The sequence below is a fragment of the Solea solea genome, chromosome 3 (assembly GCF_958295425.1).
Source record: "Solea solea chromosome 3, fSolSol10.1, whole genome shotgun sequence".
Classification (NCBI taxonomy): domain Eukaryota; kingdom Metazoa; phylum Chordata; class Actinopteri; order Pleuronectiformes; family Soleidae; genus Solea; species Solea solea.
Window position 1 is genome coordinate 5,359,155 of NC_081136.1, and position 16,345 is coordinate 5,375,499.

At 38.2% G+C, this 16,345-nt stretch overlaps 1 protein-coding gene and 1 long non-coding RNA gene across 7 annotated transcripts; both read right to left on the bottom strand.

The window, feature by feature from the left end:
• Positions 1–899: 899 nt before the first annotated feature.
• LOC131456667 (heterogeneous nuclear ribonucleoprotein C) lies at positions 900–13,648 on the bottom strand. 6 transcript variants are annotated; one of them, XM_058625181.1, is made up of 10 exons: positions 13,521–13,648; positions 12,029–12,062; positions 8,623–8,682; positions 6,413–6,690; positions 5,633–5,705; positions 5,485–5,532; positions 4,488–4,645; positions 4,180–4,398; positions 3,657–3,802; positions 900–2,820 (listed from the first exon to the last, which is right to left on the bottom strand). In XM_058625181.1, exons 3-10 carry the CDS (start codon positions 8,625–8,627, stop codon positions 2,719–2,721), a joined length of 1,029 nt encoding a protein of 342 aa, XP_058481164.1. In that variant the 5' UTR covers positions 8,628–8,682; positions 12,029–12,062; positions 13,521–13,648; the 3' UTR covers positions 900–2,718. The 6 variants fall into 6 exon arrangements, with proteins under 6 accessions (XP_058481164.1, XP_058481168.1, XP_058481163.1 ...); XM_058625185.1 differs by having other exon boundaries at positions 4,285–4,398; positions 8,623–8,685; XM_058625180.1 differs by having other exon boundaries at positions 8,623–8,685.
• An 828-nt stretch (positions 13,649–14,476) lies between these two features.
• Positions 14,477–15,018, bottom strand: LOC131456911 (uncharacterized). The gene is made up of 3 exons (XR_009239956.1): positions 14,931–15,018; positions 14,729–14,840; positions 14,477–14,634 (listed from the first exon to the last, which is right to left on the bottom strand). It is a non-coding gene; the product is annotated as an uncharacterized LOC131456911 (long non-coding RNA).
• Between the last annotated feature and the right edge of the window lie 1,327 nt (positions 15,019–16,345).

Here is a 16,345-nt window from a genome sequence, read left to right on the forward strand (position 1 = left end):
CAAGTCATCCGATGTCCAGTGCGAACAAACGCCCATAAATCCGCTTAGAAAAGTGGCGCTTCATGTTACTCCAAAACTCGCCTGGGAAAAACCACGTTTTTAACTTTTCTTCGATGTCAAACTAGTCCAGTGACAGCTGCGTGGAAAAAAAATACTACACCGCAAATATGGAGTACCAACAGCTATTTCGGCATTGTCTTCATATCTGAAATATGTCTAAATATGAACAGTTTACACGCTTAAAGAAACGTTGAGCTTGTATTACACAGGGACCCCATAGCGAGATTGTATTCCCCGCCGGGTTAGAGCTCCCAAAGCATTATGGGATATGTTGTTCTGAAATCAAGAATCAAGTTATCCCCAGATTTAAAGACAGGATTATGTCAGGTTTAATGAAATATTAAAGTGTCTCACGTTGTAATGACTCAGACTATGTTTATTTATTTTTATATACCGAATTAAATCTGAATAAGGTCATACTTGGAATAATAATCAAGTATCTTAATCGTCTTACTCTGACTAAACTCTGTGCCATGTATTATTTTTACCGACATAATCTGAATGTCTTAATTAGAATTAAGCCTCAATGAGGTTACACTTGGAGTAAGAAATACTCAGATTAAAGTACTCTTTTAACTCTAAAGTACTTATTTTGTTCTTATATTTTATTCTAATTTTTTATAGCTATTACTTCATTTTTAACTGGTGCCCATCTATCTATGAATGGATTTTAATCAGATTGTAACATCGTATTGGAGTTCTGACAGCAGCTGCCATAGTAATAATAATATTATAATAATAATAATAAGTAATAATAATTATTAAAATATTGTTTTACTCCAATTAAAGTCACTGTAATCTGATTATTAGTGCCCACATAAACACATGTCACACACACGTTGTAGATGGAGGGATTTATTTTTACAGAAATATTAGAGAAAAGCATCATAATCAGTTGAAATAACAGTAAAAGTAACAACATGGACGTCTTAAAGGCAGGAGAGAAACTGACGCAGTAAAAGTTTATGACAAGACAATAAAAAAAAAAAACACTTTAATCCAGCCTCGACCCGTCTGTCCAACAATAAAAAACTACATCTACAGCACGATCACCCCCTTTTATGTCGTTCTCCACTGCACCTGAACCTGGTTTATGAGCCAAACGCATCCAGATGGGCTGTTTCCAAAGATGGACGTGAAAAAACAACAACAAAAAACATGTTTGTTTTTAACCTCAGAATTACAAACTGAAAACAAACATGGTGTAGCCCTGCATGAGGTCCATTAACGTCATAAGTAAGAGTTGTACGAGACACAAAGTGAGGATTTTGCTCAGTCCAACAACATGTTTTCTACACATTTGCTAAAAGGTGAACAGAGATGTGGTTGTCCGGTTGTTGGGACACGCTGCCACCTGCTGGTTAGGAAGCAGCTGCACAACCGTGGGATTAAGAAAGGAAATCTACCATGTCTGGTATTTTGTCTCTTTTCTTACTTTTATTATTTAAAATGTCTGCCAATGTAAATTTGAAATGTGTTAAGATTTTGGCAACAAATCATAACTCACTTGCTTAAAATGTTGTATTTTTTTTTATGCTGTAAAGGCTCCGAGTCCTGAGTTCAAATGCATGTCGCTTTTTCATTATACAGTTCGAGCTCGGCTCTACTCCCTTGTTTTGCTTTTCCATTAGCGTTAGTACCAGGTACCGATACTAAAATGTGACGTCAACAGACTGACAGCCACTGATGGGTCAGAGAGTCTGACACAAGAATCAAGCCGAACAATGCCGAACTGTAGATCAGTTAAAACGACTTAAAAATCCCAAAAACATGCGTTAATCTCCAACGTTTAGCAAAGGAAATGTCTAAAATCTCAGTATTTAACAGAGGAGTCTGGTGTAGTTAGCAACAGCACTACTGAAAGCTGGACGGAGTCTGCGCTCCGGGTCATGCAGGAAGTCCTGAACGATTCTGTGACGGATCTTTTGTGACCGTCATTATAATCAGGCCACCTGGATTTATTTAGATTTTATGGCTGGAGAATTGTCAAAAAAAATGTCAATGAGTGAGTGCTTCTGCCCCCTTTATCCAAGATAACTCATTATCTTGGAAAACCCTTTAGGGATTACAGTACTGAGAAGATGATGTCACAAACGGGCTTTCATGTAGGTCCTTAGGTTCTACCGTAATGACAAGTATATTTCTCTGCTTTCCGGTATCCATCCATCCATCTTCTACCGCTTTATCCTCTACATAGTTTTTGAATTTTCTAGATATCACAAACGGTCTAGGAGTTACGGTAATGATGACAAGATGGTAACAGAACGGGTAATCAACAGATTCTAATGATTCAATACACTGAAAACAACTGCTTGGAAAACAAAGTGACTGATATCAAGTTGAGAGTCAGGCCAAGAAGAGCAAGAACTATATAATGGAAAAGTTTTCCTACATGAGCACTTAATCTAAAAAAAAAAAAAATACTGCATTAATCCAGTGTCAGGAAAAGTCTAAAAAAAAAAAAGCATGAGGAAAAAAAACGAGTAAATAAAAAAAAATGAGTAAAAGAGACATATTAATGAATCTGTGCATCTACAGTTTCACTGTATACAAGTGTCCAGTCATCAGCTTGGAAATGTGCTACCACCGTGTACCAGTGTGCTGTGGGGGGGGAAAAAACCAAAAACGTGATGTGACACGTCATCTGCATGTGTAGCTTTAGGACTCGTCTCCATTGGCGCTGTCTCCGTCGTCCTCTCCTTCCTCATGCTCGCCTTCCTCCTCCTCCTCCTCGTCCTCGTCTCGCCCTCTGCTTTTCATCTGTCGGAAAGAAAACAGACAAATGAAACCTGGATATAAAAGAAAACCTTTAAAAAAATGACCATCAGGGGGCGACTTCATTCGTTTTCATGCAAGTCTATGAGGAAATTTGCTTCTTCTCACTTGATTTATGATATCCGCAAACATTTTCCTGAGAAGTAAATGGTCTGAAACATTAGTTTTGTAAATTACGAGTCCATCTCAAGACAAAAAGACTCTTCTTCTTTCCTAGCTCTACCTTCCCATCCAAATATGGTGTCTTCTGGTTTCAGAACACCATGAAGTGTCAGACAAACTGCAAAACTCTTTGTTACATGCTATGTAATGTTATTGTTATTAATTGCTCCTGGAAGAAACAGATTTTTCATTCATTTATTCATTGTCTGCCCCGCTTTATCCTCAATTCCAGCTGACAGTAAATCTAAATCTAAATATCTTGACTTGTGAGATCAGGACAGGATTCTTTTATTAGCCCTTTATTTTACGTTATATGAAGAACTGATTTATCGAAAAAATGCCTAAAAAAACACAGCAACATGCATACTTTTGAAAAAGCTGCTGCAAAATTGGGCGTTTTTGTTTGCAACAATGATTTAGATAAATTAATTAGATTACAGAGACCGACTGAATTTGGGAACTTTAACTGAATTCACCGAGGTGAGTCAGTCTGTGCTACTGCTGAGTGGAGCGGAAATGAACACCCGTAACCACGGCGACCGTACACAATCGTGACGACAGTTGTCGCCTGGAAGCGCACTGACGACATTAGCGCTAATAAAACGAGGTGACTCAGTCAGTGACCGCTCCTTCCTCCTCCTCCTCCTCCTCCTCCTCACCTCGTCTTCGTCCTCTAGCAGATCTCCGTCATCCTCGGAGTCGTTCAGCTCTCTGTCTCGCTTCATCAGGCCGTCGTCCTTCTTGCTGGAGGTGGACGAGTGGAGCGGGGACACCTCGCCGGGCTCGGGCTTGGAGCTCTTCATGTCTGGATAAGCAGAAAGACAGAAGGAGTCGTCTGAGTGGATCACATTGAATTTAATGAGTAAACTATGATTGATTCATTCATTTAGTCTACAAGCCACTTCATAACCCATTTGGAGTTAAAGGTCCACTGTGTAACATTTATTTTTTTTAGAAAAAAAATGAATAAAACTACCCATAAGTATGGTGGTAAAAGTGTAAAATCACTTCTAAATAGAAGTTGTTTGGTTTTAAGCCTGAGAATAAGCCTCATATTATGTTCTTTTAGCAATATATAGTGTCACACATTCAAGCGAAAGATTACTACAGGATCTAAGAACGACATCCTTTCTGGTAAACAAAGGCCTCCATAGTTCCCCTTGTTGCCATCTGCGGTCTCACCATTAGATATCGCCATGTAACTGCTCTCTTTGCTTTTTATTGCAATGTCCCTTCTTGAACCGTAAACATTCCGGTTTACGATCATCTGTCTTCGTTGAGGCTCACCCGACTTCTTGCTGTGGTCCTTCTCCATGCGCTCCAAGCTCTCCAGCAGGTCGTCCACCTTGTGTTTGATCTGCGTGAGCTCTCTCTTGATGTTCTGCAGATCGTCTACCCTCACTGCGGACACGGAGGCAGAGGGGGAGGAAAAACACGTCACACGAGGGCGTCTTCAGTGTGGACGTTGGGACGACAGATGAGGGACTTACTTGTGCGTGAGGTCCTCTGGTTGCCTTTGGAGGAGGAGCTGGTTTTGGTTCGCCTGCTCACTCCTCCACTCACGCTGACTCTGGGACGCTTTGAGGGGATGACGGCGCGGGACAGAGGTGGAGGTGGAGGAGGAACGCGGGACTGGTATGAGTACATCCTGACATGGAACATTCAGAACATACTTAATGACTTCACTATGAACAGATCCTTTGCTTCAGATTTGTATTTGCATTTATTCAACTATAACACTCTAGTGAAATACTTTGGTTAAATAACTCTATATTCAGACAACCATCATTGATCTACTGCTCTTGCTTTGTCGTGATCATGTATCCCACATTTTAATGAAAGAAAATGAGCATTTACGTGTGTTTCGATTCACGGCTGTGACCAAAATATTAGGATGCATGTTCAATGTGGTAAGCAGTAGGTGGCGCAAAAGCCAATATCTACTCTTGTAGAACTTTTTACTTTTTGCACTAAGTCGAGGAAGGTTGGGTTGTCCACGCATTTCTCCTCTTGTTCCCCTTTTAGAACAATTTTTAAATTGTAGCGAAACATGAGCTAGCGTGATTTTTTTTCCGCATTTTATCAATTCACCAACTTTTCTACCTCTATCAAGTGTAAAAAGCCTATTTTCTGTGTTTCCATTTCCAATTTTTCCGCAATATTTGCATAAAAAAACAGGTGGGTGAAAACCCAGCTAGTGAATGCGTCTCTCAGTTTCACAGCTCTGACAGTTGTTCCCCACATTGTATCCAACCAGGAGTCTAAACTACACAAAGAGACAGCAGAGACTGCATAAGATGTTAAGCCGTTTGTCTTTTCATAAAATTCTACTTTTACAATGCATGTTTATGAGGTGACAAAGGGAGCAGGAGGAGGGATGCTAACAGTGGCAACGGACGGAAGTTAGCTAATAAGCGGGATAACTGAAAGCTGCTTCAGTTTTATACGTAAGCTAAGAATTAAACACTTAATCTAGAGAGACCTTACCTGTCATAGTAATCTCTTTGAAAGTCATAGTCCAGATCAAAAGATGAACTGTGGGACAAAAAAAAAGGAGGAATGGAGGAGAAAGATTAGCATGAACATCACTATGACACAGCACTGTGTGACTTACGTGTTGCTACGGTAAACACACCTGTACATGTCTCCCGCTGAGCGCTTCCCCGTCTTCGATCTGTGAGGCTTCGGCTCACCTGCCAGGTTTATGTCTGAGGCAGGATAAAAGAAGAGTTAGAGCCTTTTTGACACTAAAATAAGCTGTTAGACCTGCTGTTTTTTATGGATTTCAACTGGGTGAACCCGTTACAAAAAGGTGATTAACGACGTTGCCATTGCCAAGAAGAGGAATTAAACACCAATAGAGAGTTGTTACTTTTTAGTATCTTTTACCCCATTCAATTCCAATGGTGAGTGAACAATTTTAAGGTGCTAATATAATGAAATGACAATAAAAACCCTGAATACTGTCCTTGTTGTATTAAAGTTAGCTAAAAAAACATTCTTGGCTAATGGCTAACAGCTATGATAACTATATTGGGTCTAATTGAGAATACTCTGCATTTACGACTATTTTTGTTCTGGGTTTTATTTGCAAAAAAATTAGAAATCAATATTTAAGTTGAAATTCAGGAAAGAATTTGAATTATTTAGCAGAAAAAAAACAAAAAAACAAACTGACACCTATTTGGGGTGGGTATCGCCAGAGACACCACAATACAATTATCATGATATTGAAGTAATGATACTATATATATAGTATATATAGTATATATATATATATATATATATATATATATATATATATATATATATATATATATATGTACACACACACACACACTTTTAACTGACTTTTTTTAGCATACCAAATCTCTAACATTAACTACAGTTCTGTCGCTGCAGTTTCATTCCTCACCTAGAACCTGTCCCACGATCATGCGTCCATCCTCGCCGGTCACAGCAGAGCGGGCGTTCCTCTCATTGGCGAACTGGACGAAGGCGTAGCCCTTGTGGACGGAGCAGCCCACGATCTTGCCATACTTGGAGAAGATGGCCTCCACGTCGCCCTTGGTGACCAGCAGGGTGTTGAGGTTGCCGATGAAGACGCGGGAGTTGAGGGAGCGCGGGTCCGTCTTGTTGGTCACGTTGCTGCTGGCCATGAGGCTGGAGGTGGTGGAGGAGGACGACGACCAACTGGAGAGAGATGGAGAGAGAGGAGGCGGGCGTGGAGGACGGGTGAGGACACAGGGAGGTAGATGAGGAGGAGATCCATGTTTAGAGGAAGAACATGGTAATATCTAAATTATTCTACATCAGCTTTGAAATTTGCTCATTTGCTTAATTTATGCACCATTTTCATCAGTTAACTGAGGTTTGTGGCTTAACCACAAAGCTAAAAGTGTCTCTCTCCATGATAAATAAACAATAAATCACAATTTAATTAATTAATTATTAAATCCTAGTTTTTTTTATCTTTAACACACAAGACAAGCAACTAACACCCCTTACCTTAAATGTATGATAAAACACTTCCAACATATTTATTTAAATGTTAAATTTGGCATTTATACTTATACCAACCAACAATTTAGGCATTACTTAACGTAATGTCCCTAATACTTGAAATCCGAGTCATCAAAGTTAAGTCTGAGTCAAGTTTTGAAATGGCCTCCAGTGTCTCATTTAGAACTTTCAGATAAATAAAAGATCAAATGACACGTATCACAGTTTTTATTAAGTTTATTAACTGTGTGACTGGAATTTTGAGTAAAATCTGTAAAATCCTTAATGTCCTCAACTTTTGAGTCCAAATGCAGTCAAGTTGTTGAGAAGAACACAAACGTTCTTAGACGTGGGTGCGTTGAGTGGTAGAAAGTTCAGTTTTGGTCTCTTCATATCGTTGTTAAATTGTTGAATTAATGAGTTGTGATAAAGGAAGAAGAGTGAGTGGGCTATTATGTTCCTGTAGTCCAAAGAAGTTTGAGTCATTCAAACTCAAGTCCACATAGTCTTAAAATAGTGTTTCACATACACTGTTACTCAAAAATACCTTTTCCCTAAATCTCATCCTTCTGTTAAAGGTGCAGTGTGTAGAATCTACTTTAAAATACTTTCTTTTGGCGGAAATAGAAGACAAAATTATTGTAATTAGAGTGTATAATCAACTAACTTGGATTGGAACTCGGATTGTTGGGTTTTATTACACCAGATTGAGCCGGGTCGGCTCTTTGTAGACGGCCATGATTTTACAGTAGTCCACAACGGACAAATTACAAATTAACCCTTTTAAGTTGTGCCATAATACAGGGAGCGTCACCTTTTACTAAAATCTAATGTGCTCCTTTTCTTCCAGTCAGTTGTCACTACTGGAAAACATGGGACTTTGTACCCATTAAAAAAAAAGTGATTAACGACATTCCCGTTGACCAGTGACAATTTTAAATTTGTTACTCTTCAGTCACTTTTACTTTGTTCTCCAATTCATTTTCAATGGTGGGTGAACAATTTTAAGGAGCTAATATAATGAAATGACAGTAAAAACTCAGAATACTGACGTAGTTGTATAAATGTTAGCTAAAAACATTCCGGGCTAACAGCTAACAACTATGCTAACAGTATTATTATAATCAACATTAAAGTTGAAATTAAGAAAAACAATTGGTGAGCACTTGGCACCATCTAGTGGACTGGAACGTTAACTGATAAACTTGGGACTTTTTAAATGTAACGTTACGATTACACTTGATTTTAACATGGCCTGAAATGAAAATAGCGTTCAATTTTCAGTGTTGTGAGTGGACAAAGGGGTCAGCTAAACACTTAACTTGTCTCTCAACTTTTATTTACCGTAAATATTCGGACTGGATTATTGACAACCACCAATGAATTTTGCCAAATTGTCGTACCATACCTTTAACGACATACTATTGTACTCATAATTCTGCACAGAAGCATATTTAACACTGTCATCTGTAGAGGAAGATTCAGTTAATAAGGGTGTTTTTCTACAATAACAGTACACAAACACACAAACACTTGGGTTTATAAAAGGGAGACCGGAGCCTCTACAGTCAGACATGAGAAATCAGAACAGTGTAATCGGGTCATGAAGCTTCCAGCACTCACTCCATTGTCTGTACTCGGCTCGGTGAAGGTCTGCCTGCCTGTCTGTCTGTCTGTCTGACTCTGCTGGAGAGAAGAGGGTTGTCGAGGGACTATGAGAGATGGAGTCAGTGACTGAGGAAACATCTACTACACCTCCAGGCCTGGCTGTACACCAACTTCACCAAATATATATATATATATATATATATATATATATATATATATATTTATATTTATATATATATATATATATATATATATATATATACATGTATATGTATATATATATATATATTTATATATATATATGTATACATGTATATGTATATATATATATATATATATATATATATAGATATATATATATACATACACACATATACATATATACGTACATACATATATATATACACATACATATAAAAAACATTTTATATATATCATTTTCTGGCTTTATTTTCAAATCATAGCAGAACCAAGCCTGTGGAGTTCCAAAAAAATGTGATTTCTGAAGGTTAAGAGGTGAGTAAGAGGTGGTACACTGCAAAATATTATATATATATATGATATTCCAGAAAGTAAAATAAGCCTCATTTTAGGGAAATTCTAATATTTTGCCACAAATATTTGGCGTATTTCTAGCAGTGCTGTTTTTGCAGTGTGAATAACATGATTCAGCAAGAAAGTGGGTGTCCAAAAAAAAATACCAAAAAACCCCTGTGGATAAATGGTGGTTCATTATGACAAAAAACAAATATTGTTTTAAGAGTTTTTTTGGAAATTGAAAAAACAAGGTGAAGACGATAATAATAAACGGTGTTGACGCAATAGAACCACATGGATGAAGCTTATGGAGACCAGCAGAAATATTCCTCGCATAAAGTAGTTTTACATTTTGTACAAATGTCCTCTCATTCAGTAATTGACTATTGCCATTTGTTTTGATCATAAATAAATCAATTAATGATTTAATCATATTATTTTTGCTATTTTGTTAGTTTGTCATTTTAAGGCTTAGGGAAGTAAAAATTAATTACTAAAACATTTTCACAATTTTAATGGGCCGCACAAGTAAACAGTTCATCAAAGAAATATCCAAAATAACCATTAAACGGTATAAACAGTTTTTTGGCTATTCTTGGAGATTTCAGAGGTGTTTTTCAGTGTCAAGTTGCACTTTTTATATTTATTTTTGGAGATATTGATCCTTCATCTGCTTTGGTACTTTTTGTGCCAATTGTGTGTTCCGTGTTTTTTCCACATAATTTGTGAAGATTGCAGCGGGAAAATCAGACGTCGGCAGCGGCTTCTTTCATGCGAGTCTAGACTGCGGCTGAATTGGGTTATGTAACGTTGCAGTCTTTCACGATAATCCAAACAGAGGGACTCGTTGTCCGTGTGTGAAGCACACCGCGTCATTACACTTAGATTTCATGACGTCAGAGGGGAGAAATACAACATTTCAGGGTCGTTTTCTTGAGCGTTTTGTGGATTTATTTGTCCACCAATGTCCTTTTTCTGTCTTTTAACAAGCTCTTCTTCTTCATATCAAACACTTCTTCGAGCCACACATCTACTGCCGTCTGGACTCTGACCAGTCCGCCACTGTGAGCAGGGATTACATGGTTTACAGCAGAATATCTGGACAAAGCTCTCTGTGCTCTCCTCGGCATAATTTGGCCCCAGGTTTTTATAACCTTGGACAGCTGAAGTGTTCAGGGACATCGGAGGGGAATATCCAGGATTTAGTGAAATCCTGGATATTCCCCTATCAATTAAATATTAATATTATATTAGAGTAGAGTATATTAGAGTATATTTCATTATTTTAATAACGATATTTTTCAGTTCAAGGAGGTTTATTCAGATATTTCATTGGGTTTTTTTTTTGCCTTTAAACATTATTGTATGACTTGTAGAGCTATACAGACGCATAGATTACTAATCAGTAACTGTTGTTATACACAATTATTCCGTTTGGGTGTTTTTATTGGTATTTTATTAGTCCTTTTTGCCTCAACTTAATCAGTGTATGATATGTAGAGCTACATAAACTGATCAGTTATCCATTGCAAACTATATTAATAAAAAATATTATTCTGCTTTGAGGAGTTTTGATGATGAAGATCATGTTTGTTTGTTCTGTATGTTCGGTTTCTTGAATGTGAAGATGGCCTGGATTCTAGTTTGAGGACAAAACAAGACATTTGAGGACGTTCTTCTGTACATAACACTTATTTTGTGACGATTCAAGGAAGAAACTGATTGATTGATAAGTAAATAAGGGGGAAAAAATCCCATAATAATTAAAAAAAACTATCATTAATGGCATCCCTGATACTAAATATGCAGAAATATCTCTTTCTGGAAGTGGAAAAGTAGCCAAAACATGAGTTTGTAATAATCTTAACCATCAGAACATAAGCTTCACACAGGCGGTGTTTATTGCCAGGCTGTTAACACTGTATGGCTTTATATTGTAAAGTCATTAATGTGTAAGTATGTGTGTGTGTGTTGGGGAGGGGCTCCATGCTCCTCACATTAAGAACAATCACTGCAGTGTGGATTTTTTTATATAGCACTTCCACTTTATCCTCTGCCTCATCTGGGCCTCATAGTGTGACAGATGTAGTTTTATTTTATTCTGTCTCGCTGGTGGTTTTACAGCAGGACGGACAATCGTGCCAGTGAATGATTGTGCTTGAACTGTGAAAGACACTGCTCCTGCAGTTCAATCAAAACATTTTAAAAATTGTAAAAAAAAAAAGAAAAAGAAAAAAAAGAGCAGCGTTGCAGTGGGAACACAAGGACGTCCCAAGGAAAAAGTGCTTTAACTTGATTTTAAAGGTCACATTGCTACTGACAGTGAGTGTATTTAATAAAAAAGGGAACAAAAATCACTGTAAATGTGAATAAAATTGATTCCATATTAGTGATTACTGTGGATTACTTAGGAATAATGATACTCGTGCTGGTTTAATGTGTCTCAAATTAGAGGGTGTGTTGTTGTTTATTTCAAATAGATACAAAAATATTTCCTTGATGCAGGTAATGGAACAAATCTGACTTCATCTAATCACATGCAAATACGAAAAAAAAGTCTGGATTCATTTTAGCTTTGTCGTCAGAGTAAGTCCTAAAATGATTTAGTGAAAAAAATGTCACGTAAAAAAAAAAAAAGGAAGAAAAAAATAAGGGGGCCACTACTTCCTCACAGTTTGAAGAAGAAGCAGGCGAATTTCTACTTTCACAGCACAAAATGTGATATAACATAAAACTCATGCTACTTCATTAAGGGGAAAGGGGGGGGGGGGGGTCACAAAGGGGTGAAAACAAAAGTGGAGTATTAAAAGAAAAACAATGCTAAAGTTGAGTTGAAAAATAAACCCAAAAAAAGAGAAAAAAAAAAAGATTGAGACCAACTTACGATTTGCCGCAGTTCAAAAAAGTGGCTTCAAAAACTAAACGGGGGGAAACAAAATGGTAAAAATTAGAAAAACAAATGCTTTTAAAATGAATGTCAATCTGTCACACAACAAGCAGGAGAAGGTGGTGGGAGGAAAATGTATTAAAAAGAAAGTAATAATAGGGAAAAATATATAAGACTCTCCTGTTCTTTATGTCTCCTATGACTCTGCTCATACATCCTCAGTCTCTCAAATTTGACTTATTTTCAAGTTAAGGTTTAAACAAACAAAAAAATTATAATTCTCTTCAGCAAACAGATACATATATGGTTTTGTGTCTTGTAAAAAAACAAAAATGTATACACATTAAATACATTTGACAGAAAAAATGTAATTGTCAATGTTTTCAAAATAAAAGCATTTAAGGCTGGTGCCAAATTACAAAAAGACTTTACTTGTTTTATGTCTTTTTAAAACGACTACATTGGTTTATCAAAGTTAACCACATTTTTCCTTCACCAGCAGCTGGCACCAGATCATCAGAGGTTGCAGAAGAGCACCCCCTGCAGTCTGGAGGAACACGGAAACTTCATCACACCCACTTCCTGTACACTGTACCTCCAATTTTGGGGATGTGAATTTGGCCCAGTTAAATTTGAGCACTTTAAATACTCTGATACTATTTTAATGTTTTGAAAAGGAACATTTTTAAGATTGAAAAATCAAAGAGATGTGAAAAATAGTTCAACTGAGAGGTACACTTTTGATTAAGCACTGTCCAGGCCATAATACTAAAGGTTTAAGAAATGGAAAAAGGTGATTTACTTCCAAAGTCCTGTGGCTTCTCAGGTATTTCAGCACAAATAATAATAACTAACTAACTGAGAAACCCAATGCAAAAGAAGTGAATTTCAATTCTGTATGAATCCCAGAAATAGACAACGAAATACATCAAAAAATGTGTTCATTGTCCTCTTTTCATGTATAAAAAACGCACCCACTTCTCCTTTTGAGGTAAAAACATCTTGCCTGAAAAATAACATCATTCCTCTGAGTTCAGCTGCGGATAATACGCAGTCACGTCACAGAAAATCTTATGAAAAATGGAAAAACCGGGAGCCTTTTTTTTTTTTTCTTTTTTACAAAACCCTGCAAAAACAGATTCCCAGAAAAAAGGCTTAACCGTCGGAAACACAGTCCAGAAACGACCGACATGGTCTTCCATAGCAAAGCAGACACACAACAACACAGCAGCCCTGTAAGGAAAAACCAGTCTTATTCGGAAAAATAAGAGCAAAAACATTGCTTTGTTAGCTACGTCATACTAGTTCCTGTGCCACAACAAAATATACGCCACTACAGCCAAACACAGTCTCAGGTATAATACCAGCCAGGAAAAAAACGCATTAAAAATAAAAACAAAAAACAAAAAAATCCACAGCCGATTAAAAGTCAGGAAAAAAAGAAAAAAAATATGGGGAAAAATAAAATCTCTCGTTTAAAAATACTCACCGGGAGCTTAATACTAAAAACGAGTAAAAGTCAACGCTGTTTTAACTTGAGTAGGAAACAATCCACTCGTTGCTCCGCAGCCTGATTCTATCACCTTGAAACCAGCGAACACAAAATGGCGACTACGGCACCGAGACAACACAAGCGACACGCCCACTCATGCGTCACAACGTCTTATTGGTCAGTAGCGCCGCCTCCCGTGGGTGTTCGCTTCAGCGATTGGTTGCGGCGATTGTCGATCCGGCTCGTGAATGACGTCAGCCGTCTGATGCCTATGAATGAGGCAGTCAGGGACATTGGAAAGACACTCGCCGCCCACTTTATTAGGTACAGTTAGCTAGTTGCGGATTTTGGAGTGTTTATTGGCAGAAATTGAATATATTACTGATTTCTACAAGTGTATAAACACTTTGAATTACAAAAGCGCTTGGTTTTTGTAGCCCTAGATTATGCATTGGATACACTGGCCATGTTACAACCCATAGAAACCAACTCCAGTGTGTATTTTGCGTTTATAAGTCAATGTTTACGACGTAAACTGAGAAGTAAGGCATGTTTTTTGGTATGTGTGGTGGAGCTGACGTCTTGTAGGTTCTATTGGAGTCAAACCCTGATAACCTGGATGTTGGAGCTATATTTTATGCATCCAAGTGAAGCACACGTTAAAATAAAATGAGAAGCCTGTTGAGACGGATTAATTTCCATAGATGGATTGACAGTCAAATAGTCAATTTGTGTTCACTTTTGGCGCTCTTCCACTGAACAGTTCTAACACGACTCGTCTCAGCACTACTCGTTTGTTTTTATTTTTCCATTAGTGATAGTACCTGATTAGAGTAGAGCCGAGTAGTGCCAAGAACTGTATCATGGAAAAGCATTGATTAGAGCATACAAAGACACAGCCGTTTAGCACGTTTCCTATTAAAACAGATTTTTAATACATCTTTGCTTTCAAAAATAATTTTTTACCATTAAACTAGTAAAGAAAAAAAAACAAACAGTCAGTCTAACAACCTATTCATTCATTTATTCCCCAGTGATTCTGTAATTGAACGGCGTCATATACAGGACGTCGGTCAACAGGGTCACCACTTCATTTTCCGAGAGAGAGGACCTGAGGAGTGAACAAATGTGGGTTCAGTATAACACATGTGATAGACTAAAAGATGAAGAATTAAGGGAGAGGTTAAATTTAAAACGTAAATCACCTTGGGTGTCAGCCATCCTCCTGCGGTTTCGAGGCAGAGTGGCGTCCGGCCTCGGCATGGATTCTGGCGTCCTTAGAACTTCCTCCAACTGACACTGCTCCTCACTTTTCTCCTGGTGAAAGAGAGGTATTTTATTTTTTTTTTAATTAAAATACTACATGTATTTTACACATCATCGTAAAAGCATTGTATATTAAAAAACCTGTATGGGAGTTTGTTGGCGTTTCCTCCAGCCGGTGGGAGTGTTGGGAGCTGGGCTTTCAGACCCATTTTTTTGTTGCTCCCGCTCTCTCTGGAGCAGAATGCTCTGCCGTGTGGATCTGTACTCCAGAGAAAAGTTACTAATGGTTTTACAGAAGTCTTCGGCTTTGGTGTCTCGCACCATAGTTCGGGAGTAGCCCAGGAATAACAGGAACGAGTGGAACCTAGAAATGCAAATACGAAACGTTTTAGGAATGCATCTAGATTCATCTGAGGAGTAACTGCGACGTGTTATTGCTTTAACTAAAACACCTGTTGATAACCCGACGGTGAACCGCACTGAGGACTTTCAGCTTCCCCTCACACTCTTTCAAAGTGTTCGGCAGCTGGTGACGGAGTGAACCCTCTGGGACTTCATCTCCTCCCCCTCCTCTCCATTTCTCCCCCTTCCCCACTTTCCTCTTTTCCTCAGCTTTATTCAGCATCTTCAGCTGCTCCCATGATGCTTTGCACGTGGCTTCTAGCTGAGAAAGGTTGGACTGGACTTGGGAGTAGTCGCACTGTGGAAAAAAAAAAAAAGCACAGGAGATGTTTGTGCACTTTGATGTGACTTGGTTTGAACACCACACACGTGCATATACGCACCTTTCCAGCTTTAGTGACAGAACTGATGTCGGAGTAGAGATCCGAGGATTGTGGGTAGAGCTGCAGGAGTAGCACACAGACGTGGTGCAGCAGAGGCTGGCGGGAGTGTGTGTCTCTCACCTGGGACAATTTGCCCAGGTAACTCAGCTCAAACCCGCGAGCCTTGACAAATACATTTTGTGGAAAAAACACTTAGTCATGTCGAAGACTGCACTGAGGAAGGCATACAGTATGAGGTCACAACACACCCACCTTACATCCGTTTAGAAAGTTACCGATCGCTAACACAGTTGCCAGAATACATCTGAATGTGTGGCTCGCTGCGAGCTGTTCCATAGCCAGCTTCAGATGGAAGAGAGGTTCCGCAATTTCCTGGTAGGACAGATATTTCATAATGTTTGTTTTGGGAACATTTTAGTCATGTTTACATTCTACCAATACTTATGTAACTATATCTTATCATTTAAAGGCACATTTCTACGTGACATATATTGTTCCACAGTGTTGTAGATAATGATTTCAATAAAGACCATTGTTCTGTGCCTATCAAATGTACCCATCTACCTTCTTCCCTACTTACCTACCAACCAACCAATCTTGTAACCTACCTTCTTGTTATCTACCTACCAACCTACCTACTTACCTTCTTGTCTGCCTGCCTAACTACCTACATTCTTGCCTCCTACTTTCCAACCTACCTACCTTTCAATTGCTTGCCTATCTACCTGCCTACAAACCTACGTTCATGCTATCAACCCTACAACCCACCTA